A 14,099-nucleotide genomic window follows, 5' to 3' on the forward strand; every position below is an offset into this window, starting at 1 on the left:
GAATGAACCAAAGATTCGATTCATGAATCGGTTCATTTGAATGAACTGATTCAAATGAACCGATTCATGTGAAAGATCCGAACTTCCCATCTCTAGTTTACTCGCAGTAAACCTTTCCGGCAACCTGTAGCAGTGTCCCCTTCTTGCACGCGCGGGATCTCAAAGCGGGAGGAGAGGGAGAGGCGGCAATGAGGAGTAGAAGGCGGTGCTGGGCACGAACGGCGATGCGTGCGGCCGGGCACCATGCATCCACAGACCTCCCCTGCTTGGGCGCCTTAATTCAATGATTGACAGGTTAGTAAAACCTGTTTTTGCGCAGAATAAAGCCACAAATAGCTTTTATAAGGCCACCTTAGAAATCAGAATGCTACCCTGGACATGAGCAGATGTTTAGCTCACAGGACTTATAGGTGGTGACAGAATCCCTTTAATCATATACATAAATATGATAATTTGGGGCAGGGTAATGAGCCCAGTCCTCCACACCATAGAGCAAAGTGTGCAGATACTGCATAGGTTTGGAAAATGTAATAAAAAGTTTGTGAAAGAAAAAAAAAAAAAGAAAACCTCCCTGAAATGAGAAGTGCACCTCCCTGAAATGAGAAGTGCACCTCCCTGAAATGAGAAGTGCACCTCCCTGAAATGAGTTTTTGCAGGTTGGCATGTCTGTGACAGGTAGAAGGTACAGGGTGACCTACCCCTCCTGGGAGCCCATACATCCTCTAACATGTGGCTATGAAGTGAACTAAATCCCCCAGGTCACGTTTTTGTGCATAACTGCTGTTCATAAATACATGTCAGACGTCGCGTCCAGCGCCATTTTGAAACTTATTTTCTAACATGAACAGTCGTGTTCTATTCGAAACCGGAAGTGACTAGTCCTTTGTTGCCGGAAGTGGTGTCGGTGTCTATTTACAGCACGCAAGGATGGCAATGAGACCGGGAGCTGGGGGCACAGGCAGTGGCAGGCGAGTACACTGGTTATGTGATTTCCGTTTAGTGTGTGGCAGGGGCTTAGTGCGCCAGTTTATATAGAGAAACAGAAATCAGTAGAATGAAGGAAGGCAGTGGCCTCAGGTATCTATAGATGAAGACGCCCTTACCTGCCAGCGGCTGGGCGTGTGTTCTCTCCAGTGTGACATCGGGGGTCTTCGTTTTGATCCCGTTAGCTGGGTGACCTCATATACCTGCGGCTCCTGATAGCTGCACCTGATCCTGTTTCATAAGAAAGCTGAATGAATGAATGAATGTATATGTACAGACGCATGATTTCCTGAACTGATGGATCAGGTCTCTAATTGACAAGTAAACCGACAAAAGCAGGGAAGAAATGTAAAAGAGCTCCAAATATGTGGAAGCAGGCTGGATATAGGTTAAAATCACAAGACCTCAAAATCTTCCCCACTGGCATTTCAGTGTTTCCATCCTCCTGACATGTGGTGATGGTGGCAAGTCACAGGCCCCACTGACCTCAACATGGGGCGAGCAGATCATGTTATTGTAACTTAATGGACAACTTCCTTGTAAACTTAAAACAAAAAAGTGTCACGTTCACCTTACATCGGCCATGTAAAGACACTAGGGCCCCGGGGGTGCAAATGCACTAGCACCCTTCTGTTTAGAGGTACCAGCGCACAAGCCTGAAAATCCTCTTCGCTTTAGCAGAGAAACCCTATAGTGACAGGTTGGTTGCGTCAGGTTCTGTGCTTATTTGGCACCCATTTCTTCCAGAACAGATAAGGAATAGGTGTGAACAGAGCCTTATTTCTTATTCATGACATCGGACCCCATCAGGCATTTTCATATTGTGCTGAATAAAGGGAAGTTTAAAGGGGTTGTGTGGTCTTTTAATTTTGATGACCTATGCTCAGGTGTATCAGCTGTATGAGGCGACAGCTTGCGCAGTGTGTCTCTTCCTGTTCGCTGCTTCTTTGTCATAGATCGCAGCAGGGAGATGGCACGTGCACACTGCACATGCTGTCTCCTCGTATAGCTGGTCGTATAGGTGTTGGTCCCCTGCCGATCTGATATTGATGACTAGTGTTGAGCGAAGCAAGCTTCAGATGCTTCATCTGAAGTCTCTTTGTTCAAAACTTTGGAATAATACTGTACGTAGATCCGTCTCTGTACAGTATTAGAATGTATGGGCTCCAATAAGCCGACAGCCGCCCTTGACTTTGTTGAATAACTTTGGTAGTTGATTTATAAAGCGGAAAACCACTTTAAAAATTCGAAACCGAACTCGGCTTCGGTTCCGAACTACTAGTGGGTGTCTCTGAATTAAGCCTCATTCACACATCTGTTTCAGTGCTCAAATCCATGAGCAGGTGGTCAGTGAAGGATCCGTGTTGGGTCAGTTTTTTGCTGTCTGTGTGCCATCTGTGTTTCACTGACTCTGCACAGCTGAAAACTAATTTTCAAAGCATCTCTTCCTAATGATCTGTGAAACACGGATAACATCCGTGTTGCATCTGTGATTTTCACGGACCCATAGACTATAATGGGTGTGATGGATTTGTGAACACGGATAAAATAGAGCATGCATCCATGCTGAAAAAACTGACCCACGTACCGCGCTAAAACACTGATGTGTGAATACACACATTAAAATGAATGGCGACGTGTGCTGTCCGTGGAGAACGTGTACAGCACATGTCCGTGAAACACTGAAGTGTGAATGAGGCTTTATACTGATAGCATAATTTCAGTACAATTGTAGGTAGATGTAAGGTCTGAAAGAGAGACACAGCGTATAATGCCATGTGGTCTTGTAAAAGGAGCAGTATCCATAATGGGAAATTGCGTTCCCACAGAGCATGTTTTCCACATTGGACATGCTCGTCTGAAATTACAGTAACGATTTGACTGCTGGAGAGCAGAATTTGATAGTTGGTGGCAGTGTGTAATTTTGTCTGACTGTTGGGGTTTGTTTTTTGCTCAGTTTGCAGCCTAAGGACTCGTGCACACGACCGTTGTGTGCACCCGTGGCCGTTGTTCCGTTTTCCGTGATTTTCTGCGGACCCATTGACTTTCAATGGGTCCGTTGAAAACTCGGATAATGCTCCGTTTGTCATCCGCCTCCGTGATCCGTGTATCCTGTCTGTCAAAAAAATAGGACCTGTCCTATTTTTTTGACGGACAACGGTTCACGGACCCATTCAAGTCAATGGGTCCGTGAAAAAACACGGATGCACACAAGATTGGCATCCGTGTCCGTAGGCTACTTTCATACAGACGGATCCGATTTCGTGAAAACTCAAATCCGACAGTATATTCTAACACAGAGGCGTTCCCATAGTGATGGGGACGCTTCTAGTTAGAATATACTTTGAACTGTGTACATGACTGCTGCCTGGCAGCACCCGATCTCTTACAGGGGGCTGTGATCCGCACAATTAACCCCTCAGGTGCCGGCCCCCCCTCTATTGTATTATCATTGGTGGCCAGTGTGTGGCTCCCCCCCCCGATCATTGGTGGCAGCGGAGAGTTCCGATCGGAGTCCCAGTTTAATCGCTGGGGCTCCGATCGGTAACCATGGCAACCAGGACGCTACTGCAGTCCTGGTTGCCATGGTTACTTAGCAATATTAGAAGCATCATACTTACCTGCTGCGCTGTCTGTGACCGGCCGGGAGCTCCTCCTACTGGTAAGTGACAGGTCTGTGCGGCGCATTGCTTAATGATCTGTCACTTACCAGTAGGAGGAGCTCCCGTCCGGTCACAGACAGCGCAGCAGGTAAGTATGATGCTTCTAATATTGCTAAGTAACCATGGCAACCAGGACTGCAGTAGCGTCCTGGTTGCCATGGTTACCGATCGGAGCCCCAGTGATTAAACTGGGACTCCGATCGGAGCCCCAGTGATTAAACTGGGACTCCGATCGGAACTCTCCGCTGCCACCAATGATAGGGGGGGAGAGGGGAGGCCGCACACTGGCCACCAATGATATTAATACAATAGAGGGGGGGGCGGGGGCGCGCACACTGGCCACCAATGATAATACAATAGAGGGAGGGAGGGGGGGCCGCACACTGGCCACCAATGATGATACAATAGAGGGAGGGAGGGGGGGCCGCACACTGGCCACCAATGATGATACAATAGAGGGAGGAAGGGGGGGCCGGGGGGGGGGGGGGCGCACACTGGCCACCAATGATAATACAATAGAGGGAGCCCGCACACTGGCCACCAATGATATTCAAACTGGGAAGGGAGGGGGGTCTGCTGCCTGGCAGCCCCTGATCTCTTACAGAGTGCTATGATACGCACAATTAACCCCTACAGGTGCGGCACCTGAGGGGTTAATTGTGCTGATCACAGCCCCCTGTAAGAGATCGCGTGCTGCCAGGCAGCAGGGGGCAGTCATGTACACAGTTCGTAGTATATTCTAACTTGAAGCGTCTCCATCACCATGGAAACGCCTCTGTGTTAGAATATACTGTCGGCTATGAGTTTTCACGATGTAACTCAAATCCGATGGTATATTCTAACATAGAGGCGTTCCCATGGTGACGGGGACGCTTCAAGTTAAAATATACCATCGGATTGGAGAAAACTCCGATCCTATGGTATATTAACTCCTGACTTTACATTGAAAGTCAATGGGTGACGGATCCGTTTGCAATTGCACCATATTGTGTCAACGTCAAACGGATCCGTCCCCATTGACTTACATTGTAAGTCTGGATGGATCCGTTTGGCTCCGCACGGCCAGGCGGACACCAAAACGACTTTTTTTTCATGTCCGTGGATCCTCCAAAAATCAAGGAAGACCCACGGACGAAAAAACAGTCACGGACCAACGGAACCCCGTTTTGCGGACCGTGAAAAAATACTGTCGTGTGCATGAGGCCTAAGGCTACATGCACACAACATGAAAAATGGCCGTGTGATGGCCGTCTAAGTAAATGCCTTCACACGGCCATTTTTAGCTATTAGCTATTCACATGGCCGTTTTTTTTAAAGTTTTTTTTGCTGGCGGACACTATGGGAGCATTATATAAACCATGGGGGAAATTATAAAGCTGGGGTCCCTAAAATAAATAAAATAAACACACTATGGGGGACATTATTTAAGATGGGGCATTATTAAAGCTAGGGGCACTTAAAAAAAAATTGTAAACATTGTGGGGGACATTTATTTAGCTAGGGGCCTACATGGAGGCATTGGGGGCAGCAAAAAATAAATAAAAAAAATTCCTACAGTATGGGGGACATTATTTTAGCTGGGGGCCTACCGTCCTGTTGGTGTTCTCAGAAAGGTGGGTCAAATGCATCCGTTTATCATGTCCGTTTTTAACGGACATGAAAAACGGATGCAAAACGGACACACGGCCAGAAAATGGATGCACACATTGATGCAAAATGGCCATGAAAAAGTTGTGTGCATGAGGCCTAGGTGTAAGGTGACTGCAAGTTTGTGTGAAGGTCAATTGACCCCTTGCCGACACGACAGGCTGGGAGTGTTTGCGTGTGGCAGTAATGGGGTTGGGGCGCAGTTCATCCACAGCTTGCAGCCTGAGTAGAAGTTTATTGAAAGGTTGAGTTAGTGAAGATAAATTGACCCCTGGATGCTGTACCTGCATCACGTGACTGAGACGGTGCATACATGACATAATGGGCCCACCCCAGAAAACCCCTTTTAAAACACTCTTTCCTGTGGCATACACTTGCAAGTAATTACATTGTGTTTGAAAGAATTAAAACCTGGGTTCACATCGAGTTTTCAGCCTTCCATCACAAATGTACGTCTGAAGGACTTAAACATACCCAGTGCTCCAGACTAAAAAAAATACCTAGTAGCCATTGGCTCCTGAACTGAAAAATTTAGGAGCCAAATTAAATTTTTAGTCGCCAAATCAAAACCGAATCAAAATTTTGGTATCGTGACAACGCTACGCCGATCAGATCGGCGTAGGGTTGTTTCGATACCAAAATTTTGATTCGCTTTCGTCACCATAAAAAAGTATTGCGATACTCAATAAAAAAAAAAACACCAAAAAAAGCCACGTGCATTTCGCATTTTATGAAACGTTCGGCCCATAATAGAACAGTCCTATCTTTTGGAGTGACAAGATGACAAAAAAATGGCGAATGCTCACCGCATAGCAGATATTTTTTAATAATTTAATAGTTTGGACTTTTCGGACACAGCGCTATGTAATATGTTTATTTATTTATTGTTTATATATTTTATATGTAAAATTGGGAAGGGGGGGATTTAAACTTAATATTTTAGGGTACTTTCACACTAGCGTTTTTCATTTCCGGCATAGAGTCCCGTCACAGGGGCTCTATACCGGAAAAGAACTGATCAGGTATATCCCCATGCATTCTGAATGGAGAGTAATCCGTTCAGTTTGCATCAGGATGTCTTCAGTTGAGTCATTTTGACTGATCAGGCAAAAGATGAAACCGCAGCATGCTACGGTTTTATCTCCGGCGAAAAAAAACTGAAGATTTGCCTGAATGCCGGATCAGTCCTTCCGGTCTGCGCATGCGCAGACCGGTAAAAATGTGTAAAAAGATACAAGACAGATCCGTCTGTCCGCATGACAAGCGGAGAGATGGATTCGTTCTTGCAATGCATTTGTGAGACGGATCCGTATCCGGATGCGTCTCACAAATGCTTTTAGTTACATCCAGAACGGCGGAACTGCTTCCCGGATCACACTGCCACAAGTGTGAAAGTAGCCTTAGGCCCCTTTCACACGGGCGAGTATTCCGCGCAGCTGCAATGCGTGAGGTGAACGCATTGCACCCGCACTGAATCCGGACCCATTCATTTCTATGGGGCTGTGCACATGAGCATTGATTTTCACGCATCACTTCTGCGTTGCGTGTAAATCTCAGCATGCGCTATATTGTGCGATTTCCACGCAATGCAGGCCCTATAGAAGTGAATGGGGCTGCGTGAAAATCGCAAGCATCCGCAAGGAAGTGCGGATGCGGTGCGATTTTCACGCACGGTTGCTAGGAGACAATCGGGATGGGGACCCGATCATTTTATTATTTTCCCTTATAACATGGTTATAAGGGAAAATAATAGCATTCTGAATACAGAATGCATAGTAAAATAGTGCTGGAGGGGTTAAAAAAAATAAAAAATAATTTAACTCACCTTAATCCACTTGCTCGCGCAGCCCGGCTTCTCTTCTGTCTCCTTCTTTGCGGATTGCAGGAAAAGGACCTGTGGTGACGTCACTCCGGTCATCACATGATCCATCACCATGGTAAAAGATCATATGATGGATCATGTGATGACTGGAGTGACGTCACCACAGGTCCTTTTCCTGCAATCAGCAAAGAAGAAGGAGAAGAGATGCCGGGCTGCGCGAGCAAGTGGATTAAGGTGAGTTAAATTATATATTTTTTAACCCCTCCAGCACTATTGTACTATGCATTCTGTATTCAGAATGCTGTTATTTTCCCTTATAACCATGTTATAAGGGAAAATAATACAATCTACACAACCCCGATCCCAAACCCGAACTTCTGGGAAGAAGTTCGGGTACCAAACATGCCGATTTTTCTCACGCGCGTGCAAAACGCATTACAATGTTTTGCACTCGCATGGAAAAATCGCGCACCCGCCTCTTATCCGGGCCAAAAATATGACGCCCGTGTGAAAGAGGCCTTAGTGTTTGTGTTTTTTTTTTTACTTACTATTAGCCCCCTTAGGGGCTGGAACCTTTGTCCTATTCACCCTTAGGCCCCTTTCAGATGGGCGAGATTTCTGCGCGGGTACAATGCGTGAGGTGAACGCATTGCACCCGCACTGAATCCGGACCCATTCACTTCTATGGGGGTGTGCACATACACGGTGATTTTCACGCATCACTTGTGCGTTGTGTGAAAATCGCAGCATGTTCTATGTTGTGCGTTTTTTCAAGCAACGCAGGCCCCATAGAAGTTAATGGGGCTGCGTGAAAATCGCAAGCATCCGCAAGCAAGTGCGGATGCGGTGCGATTTTCACGCATGGTTGCTAGGATGAAAGTCTATTCACTGTATTATTTTCCCTTATAACATGGTTATAAGGGAAAATAATAGCATTCTTTAATACAGAATGCTTAGTAGAAGGTCAATATAATAAACATTATATACACCCCAGTATAATAAACACTGGTGGCACTGTGCTCATCACATGATACATCACATGATCCATCACCATGGTAATGGACCATATGATGGAGCTCAGTGACGTCACCACAGGTCCTGAAGAAAGAACAGGAGACCGGCAGGTACGCGATCGATTGGAGGAGGCGAGTTAAAATATATATATTTTTTTAACCCTCATTGGCACTGCCCACTGCGCCACCAATGTTTATTATACTGGGGTGTTGGGGGGGGCGCACTGAGCCACCAATGTTTATTATACTGGGGTGTTGGGGGGGGGGGGGCGCACTGCGCCACCAATGAAGATAACTGACCTGTTAATACAAATACAGGAGGAGAGTGCCGGAATCAAATAAGCTGCACCCGACCTCTATGACCGGGAGCTGCGATACGCTGCAGTTAACCCCTCAGGTGCAGCTCCCCGTCATAGAGGTCGGGTGCCGGCTATTTGATTCCAGCACCCCCCTCCTGTATTTGTATTAACAGGTCAGTTATCTTCATTGGTGGAGCAGTGGCCACAGCCTCTCCTCCTCCTCGTCCTCCAGTCTCTTCTTATTGGCGGCGGCAGCACAGGGGAGAGGGAGAGACTCCTTCTCCACTGCGCTGCTGAATAGAACATCGGCGGCGGGGCAGAGAACTATCATCTCCTGTGCCCCGCCGCTGTATTCAATGGGGTCTAGTCGCAAATGGCGACAAGACTACAAAGTCTTGTCGCCATTTGTAAATTCTTAGTCGCATTGGCGACCATTTTGGTCGCCATCTGGAGCCCTGCATACCTCTGACTGAAGGCTGTATAGGTGTATGTCATTGTCCCCCACACAGTGCTCTCACTACTTTCCCCTTACATTGAATTCCTTAGCAGAATATAGCCATCTCCTAAACTGGTCTTTTTGTTCACAGGACAATACAGTATTGAGTAGCCCAGTCTACTATATACTGGTCTTTTTTTGCAATATACTTTTTTATCAGACGAGGTTGAAAGGATACTCTCTTTTGGCCTCCGTCTGACTAACGGAGCCCTGTGCAAATGTTTAACGTGTATGTTTGGAGGTTTCCTGATGTACACGCTAAACGTAGAGGAAAAACATGTGAACCCAGTCTAATGTTGCACGTAAAAGTGAAAATTTTGTTTTGAAATCTTGAGTGAGAGTAAATATCTATTTTCCTTCCCTTTTTAATTCTTTGTTAAAGAAGACCTGACAAATTGTACATGCAGTCTTATCTGCTAGCAACATGTGGTAAATCTTAAAGGGCATTACCATCTCTTAATGGCATATCAAAATGATATGCCATTAAAGAGGACCTTTCACTGATTCCCGACATTACCATATAAATACCTGGCAGTGTAGGGCATATTGATGACTTGTAATATCACTTTTTCTTTCCCCGTTTGGGCTGTTCTGTTCCCCCGCTGTGCCTCCTGTTCTGATTTTCCTTCCTCAATGTAAATCCATACCATCGGTACAGGGAGGAGGAGACGGCTGTGTTTCTCAAGGGCACTTTTTTTCTTTTCTTCCTTGCTGTGAGCTGGTCAATCGCAGCGGAGCGCGTGAGAAACATGACAGTCTTTTTCACCTTGTTCCGATAGTATGGATTTACATACAGGGCGGCAAAAGAGAACTAGGGACTCAGCGGTGCAATGGAACAGCCCACAGAAAAATAAGTGAGTGATATCACATCTCATCAATATGCCCGACACTGCCAGGTATGTATATGGTAATGTCAGGACTGGTGAAAGGTCTTCTTTAGTCTCTGATAGGTGGGAGTTCCACCTCCACTGCTTGTACCTTTTTGAAGATAGGGGTCACCGTCTCCCCATTTCTCACTCAAAAAGTATGTCTCTCTCCATTATTTTAACACCTACGAAATAGCCCACAAAATAGTCACAAGGGTACCCCTGTATATATAACTTATGACCTACAAAGGTGTCCCCATGAGGCTATACACCCATAATACACTACCTGTCCAAAAAAAAAAAAATCGCCACCTGGATTTTACTAAGCAAATAGTTATGAGCATCCTATTGGATAATTACTGCATGGGCGATTTATCTTTCAGCAGGCAACAAGTTATTTATCCCCAACTGGTGCAATGAGTTGCTTCTCATTACTTAAACAACCATGTCGAAAGACACATCTCGTGGTCGTGGAAAAGATGTTAGTCTGTTTGAGAAGGGTCAAATCATTGGCATGCATCAAGCAGAGAAAACCTCTAAGGAGATTGCAGAAACTACTAAAATTGGGTTAAGAACTGTCCAACGCATTATTAAAAACTGGAAGGATAGTGGGGACCCATCGTATTCGAGGAAGAAATGTGTCAGCAAAAAAATCCTGAATGATCAGCGATCGCTTAAAATTTTGGTGAAATCAAATCGAAGAAAAACAGAAGAACTCAGGGCTAAGTTTAATAGTGAAAGTAAGAGCATTTCCACACGCACAATGCGAAGGGAACTCAAGGGATCGGGACTGAACAGCTGTGCAGCCGTAAGAAAACCACTAATCAGTGAGGCAAACCAGACAAAAAGGCTTCAATTTGCTAGGGAGCATAAAGATTGGACACTGGAGCAATGGAAGAAGGTCATGTGGTCTGAGTCCAGATTTACCCTGTTCTAGAGTGATGGGTGCATCAGGGTAAGAAGAGAGGCAGATGAAGTGATGCACCCATCATGCCTAGTGCCTTCTGTACAAGCCTGTGGCAGGGCTCCAGATGGCGACCAAAATGGTTGCAAATGCGACCTAGAATTGCTAAATGGCGACAAGACTTTGTAGTCTTGTCGCCATTTGCACCTAGACCAGCCGCTGCTCGGCCGCTTTCACAAACTGACATGTTCTCAACAACACAGGGGAGAAGGAGGCAGTATATACCCCCTGTACTGCTGCTGCCACCAATGGGCTGATAGCGGGGAGGAGGAGGGGAGGGGCTATGGCCACTGTGCCACCAATGAATATAGTTTATGCTTAATAGAAAAGCAGGCTGGGGGTGCCGGACATATCCCATACCCGGCACCCAGCCTCTATGACTGTGCACTGCGATCCGCCGCTATTAACCCCTCTGCCCCTAGCAGACGCCCAGCGGAGTCCATAAGATTATCTGCCCGTACAGCGGTCCTATCCAATACCATTAGAATTGTCCTTTTGGCTGAAAGCCTGGTCGGGTGATATGACATCCAAGAATAAGCTGATTTCTCTCCTGTTCCATGGCCTAGTATGTCTTTGGCCCTGACTTGGATAGAATCCTGGAAAACACCACTGACCGCAAAAGAGGGTTTCCCGAAGACAGATCCAAAAATATGAGGCATTTTTTTTTGGAATAGACCACAACATCAGAATTCCAAAACAGATAAAGGGAAATCAGGAAGGTGGAGCTATACAAAATGAGGGAAAGGAAGGAATTTCCTTTTCAATCCCAATAAGGGGGATCCTTCCTCCTCTTCCAAACAATGACGCCATCCGGGTTGGAGGAAGACTCAGCTCTTTTATACACACCTGGGAGCAGATCATCACAGACCCCTTTATTGTTAAAATTATAAGAGAGGGTTACGTGATAGAATTGGAATCTCTTACTCCATAAAAATTCACCTTAACTCGGCTCCCCTTATCTCAAGTGTCCTTTGTGTCCGACTGCATAAGAGAGTTATTATGCCTAGGAGCAGTGCAATGTGTTCCCAGCCGAGAAATAGGAAGAGGTCACTATTCCCCATTATTTTTAGTCCGAAAACCAATCGAGAAATTCAGGACTATAATAAACCTGAAGCCACTAAACAAATTTATCACTCATCGCAGATTCAAGATGGAGACAGTAAGATCTGCTGTGAATCAAGAAGGGAGCTATGATGGCCACAATAGACCTCAAGGATGTTCACACAAAGTCAAGGAAATCTCTAAGATTCACAGTTCAGCTGGAGAAAAAGATCCATCATTACCAGTTCAAATGCCTTCCTTTTGGAATATCTTCTGCCCCTCGCATCTTCTCCAAAGTCATGGCAGAAGTAGTGGCCTCCCTAAGCCAGAAAGGAATATTAATAATTCCATACTTGGACGACCTTTTTAATCATAGCAGAAAATGCGGATCTCCTTCATTCCCATCTTGAGGTGGTCCTTTCTCATATTCGGTCCCTGGGCTGGATAGTCAACTGGGAAAAGTCCAACCTCCTTCCCGACAACAGAAGAATATTTTTGGGCATCCTTCTAGATTCCGTCCTACAGAAATCCTTTCTACCTCTTCCAAAAGTCCAGGACCTGAAGCTCAGAATCCAACAATTCTTGAAGAGCCCTATTTGTTCCATCAGAGAAGGCATGAATATGCTAGGACGCCTCTCATCCTGCATTCCTGCGGTTGCCTGGGCACAATACCACATGTGACCTCTACAGGACCTTATCCTCAGGAATTGAAACAGGTCCCAAGGTAATTACACCTGCTCACCACTGCAGATGCAACGGCTAGAAGGTAAACAGTGAAGAGGAGGCAGCGCTGACACCGCGCGCGCCTTCTCTTCAAACAGCTGATCGGCGGGGGTTCCGGGTGTCGGGCCCCCTCCATGCGCCATGGTGACTTATTCCTGGCTTGTATATGTATAGTACAGAGACGGCGTGCGCGTTCGCGGGTATGGGAGACGAAAGACAACAATCAGGTAAGAGGGGACTTATTTTCTCAAAAAGGGTGGGAATTGGGTAATAAAATGTATTTACAAAAATGATCACGGTCATTAACAGATTTAACAGTGATCATTGTGATGGGAATACCCCTTTAAGTTCTACCCTTTTATCCTGGTTTCCGTTAAAATACACTGGCGATGAGGGGAAGGGGTGGGGTTTTTAACCTGTGTTTTTTCCTGTCCTATCAGAGAAAGTCAGTCTCAGGATGAGCTGTCATGGAGACTTCCAGGAAACCGGATTACCGGTGAGTGTAATACTCATATATCACCTAGTGAAAAGGGATGTGATCTGCTGGAATACACATTTAAAGGGGTTGTGCAGTGCTGTAATACTAAGGATAGGTCATCAATATCATATCGGTGGGAGTTCCTGTGCAAGTCTGCCTGCATGTTGTCTTGCTTGTAGAGCCAGTGCAGTGTAATAGCAGCTGCTCTTCCCATTCACTTGAATGGGATGAACAGTTGTAATTACACTGTGCGGCCTCTGCAAAGGAGACAAATCTAAGAAACTTTCTAATAAACTTTACTTCATGAGCTGTTAAAGGGAATGTGTCATCAGAAAATGACCTGCTGTTTACATTTTTTATGTTTAACATGTTTTTAAATAATTTATTTTTTTTTATTTTCCATGTCACTTTTTTTTATACAGTATTCAAACTAAAACCAAAACCGTTTTCACAATGGCCACTATGTCTAATAATTGGCGCCACTTCTTGGTTTATACAGATCACTTTACTGCAGTTAACTCACTTTAACCCTGTCTGCAATGATATCCCCTCTTTGTACAGATAAGACAGGTTCCACCAATCACAATAGATGGTTGTCTACTATTATCTACTATTTCCAGTTCATACCTCATAACAGCACAACATGGAGGATGTTCCCCTTTGACCTTCTTGAGACAGGAAGCAGAAAGGTTAAAAGGTCCCTCCCACCACCAGTGTGGTGGTACGCTACGGGGATAGGGAGCAGAGAGCGTCCCTGTTCAGGGATGAAGCTTGAAGAAAAATTAGGAAGGGCTGAGGCTGGGTCGGGGGGGGGTTATGCCTCTCCTCTCAGCCTCCGGTAGCCCAGGTTATCACCTCTCTGGGAAGGGGTCCCCTAGCTCTTCCCTGGTACCTTAGAGGGCTGGAGCACCTTCTGTGAAAGAGCTGGTATGGTACAGCATGCATCACCGCGGTATCGGGGAAGCCGATACCGCTTCTTCTGTGGGAGCTCTGGGCTCGGCTGCGGCTCCTACGCTCCTCTAGATGCGCGTCCCGATGCGTGTGCCGGAAAAAGATGGCGGCGCACATCATCGCATGCTGGAGGCCTTGGTACTTGGAGGCCT

At 46.0% G+C, this 14,099-nt stretch overlaps 1 protein-coding gene across 1 annotated transcript in view; it reads left to right on the forward strand.

Moving 5' to 3' along the window:
- The first annotated feature begins 871 nt into the window (after positions 1-871).
- SYNRG (synergin gamma) overlaps positions 872-14,099 on the forward strand; it is a 303,838-nt gene continuing 290,610 nt past the window's right edge. Inside the window, 1 exon segment of the mRNA XM_040424188.1 lies at positions 872-968. Coding sequence (XP_040280122.1) covers positions 928-968 — 41 coding nt within the window. The 5' untranslated portion in view covers positions 872-927.

This window comes from Bufo bufo, chromosome 3 (assembly GCF_905171765.1).
Source record: "Bufo bufo chromosome 3, aBufBuf1.1, whole genome shotgun sequence".
Lineage (NCBI taxonomy): Eukaryota > Metazoa > Chordata > Amphibia > Anura > Bufonidae > Bufo > Bufo bufo.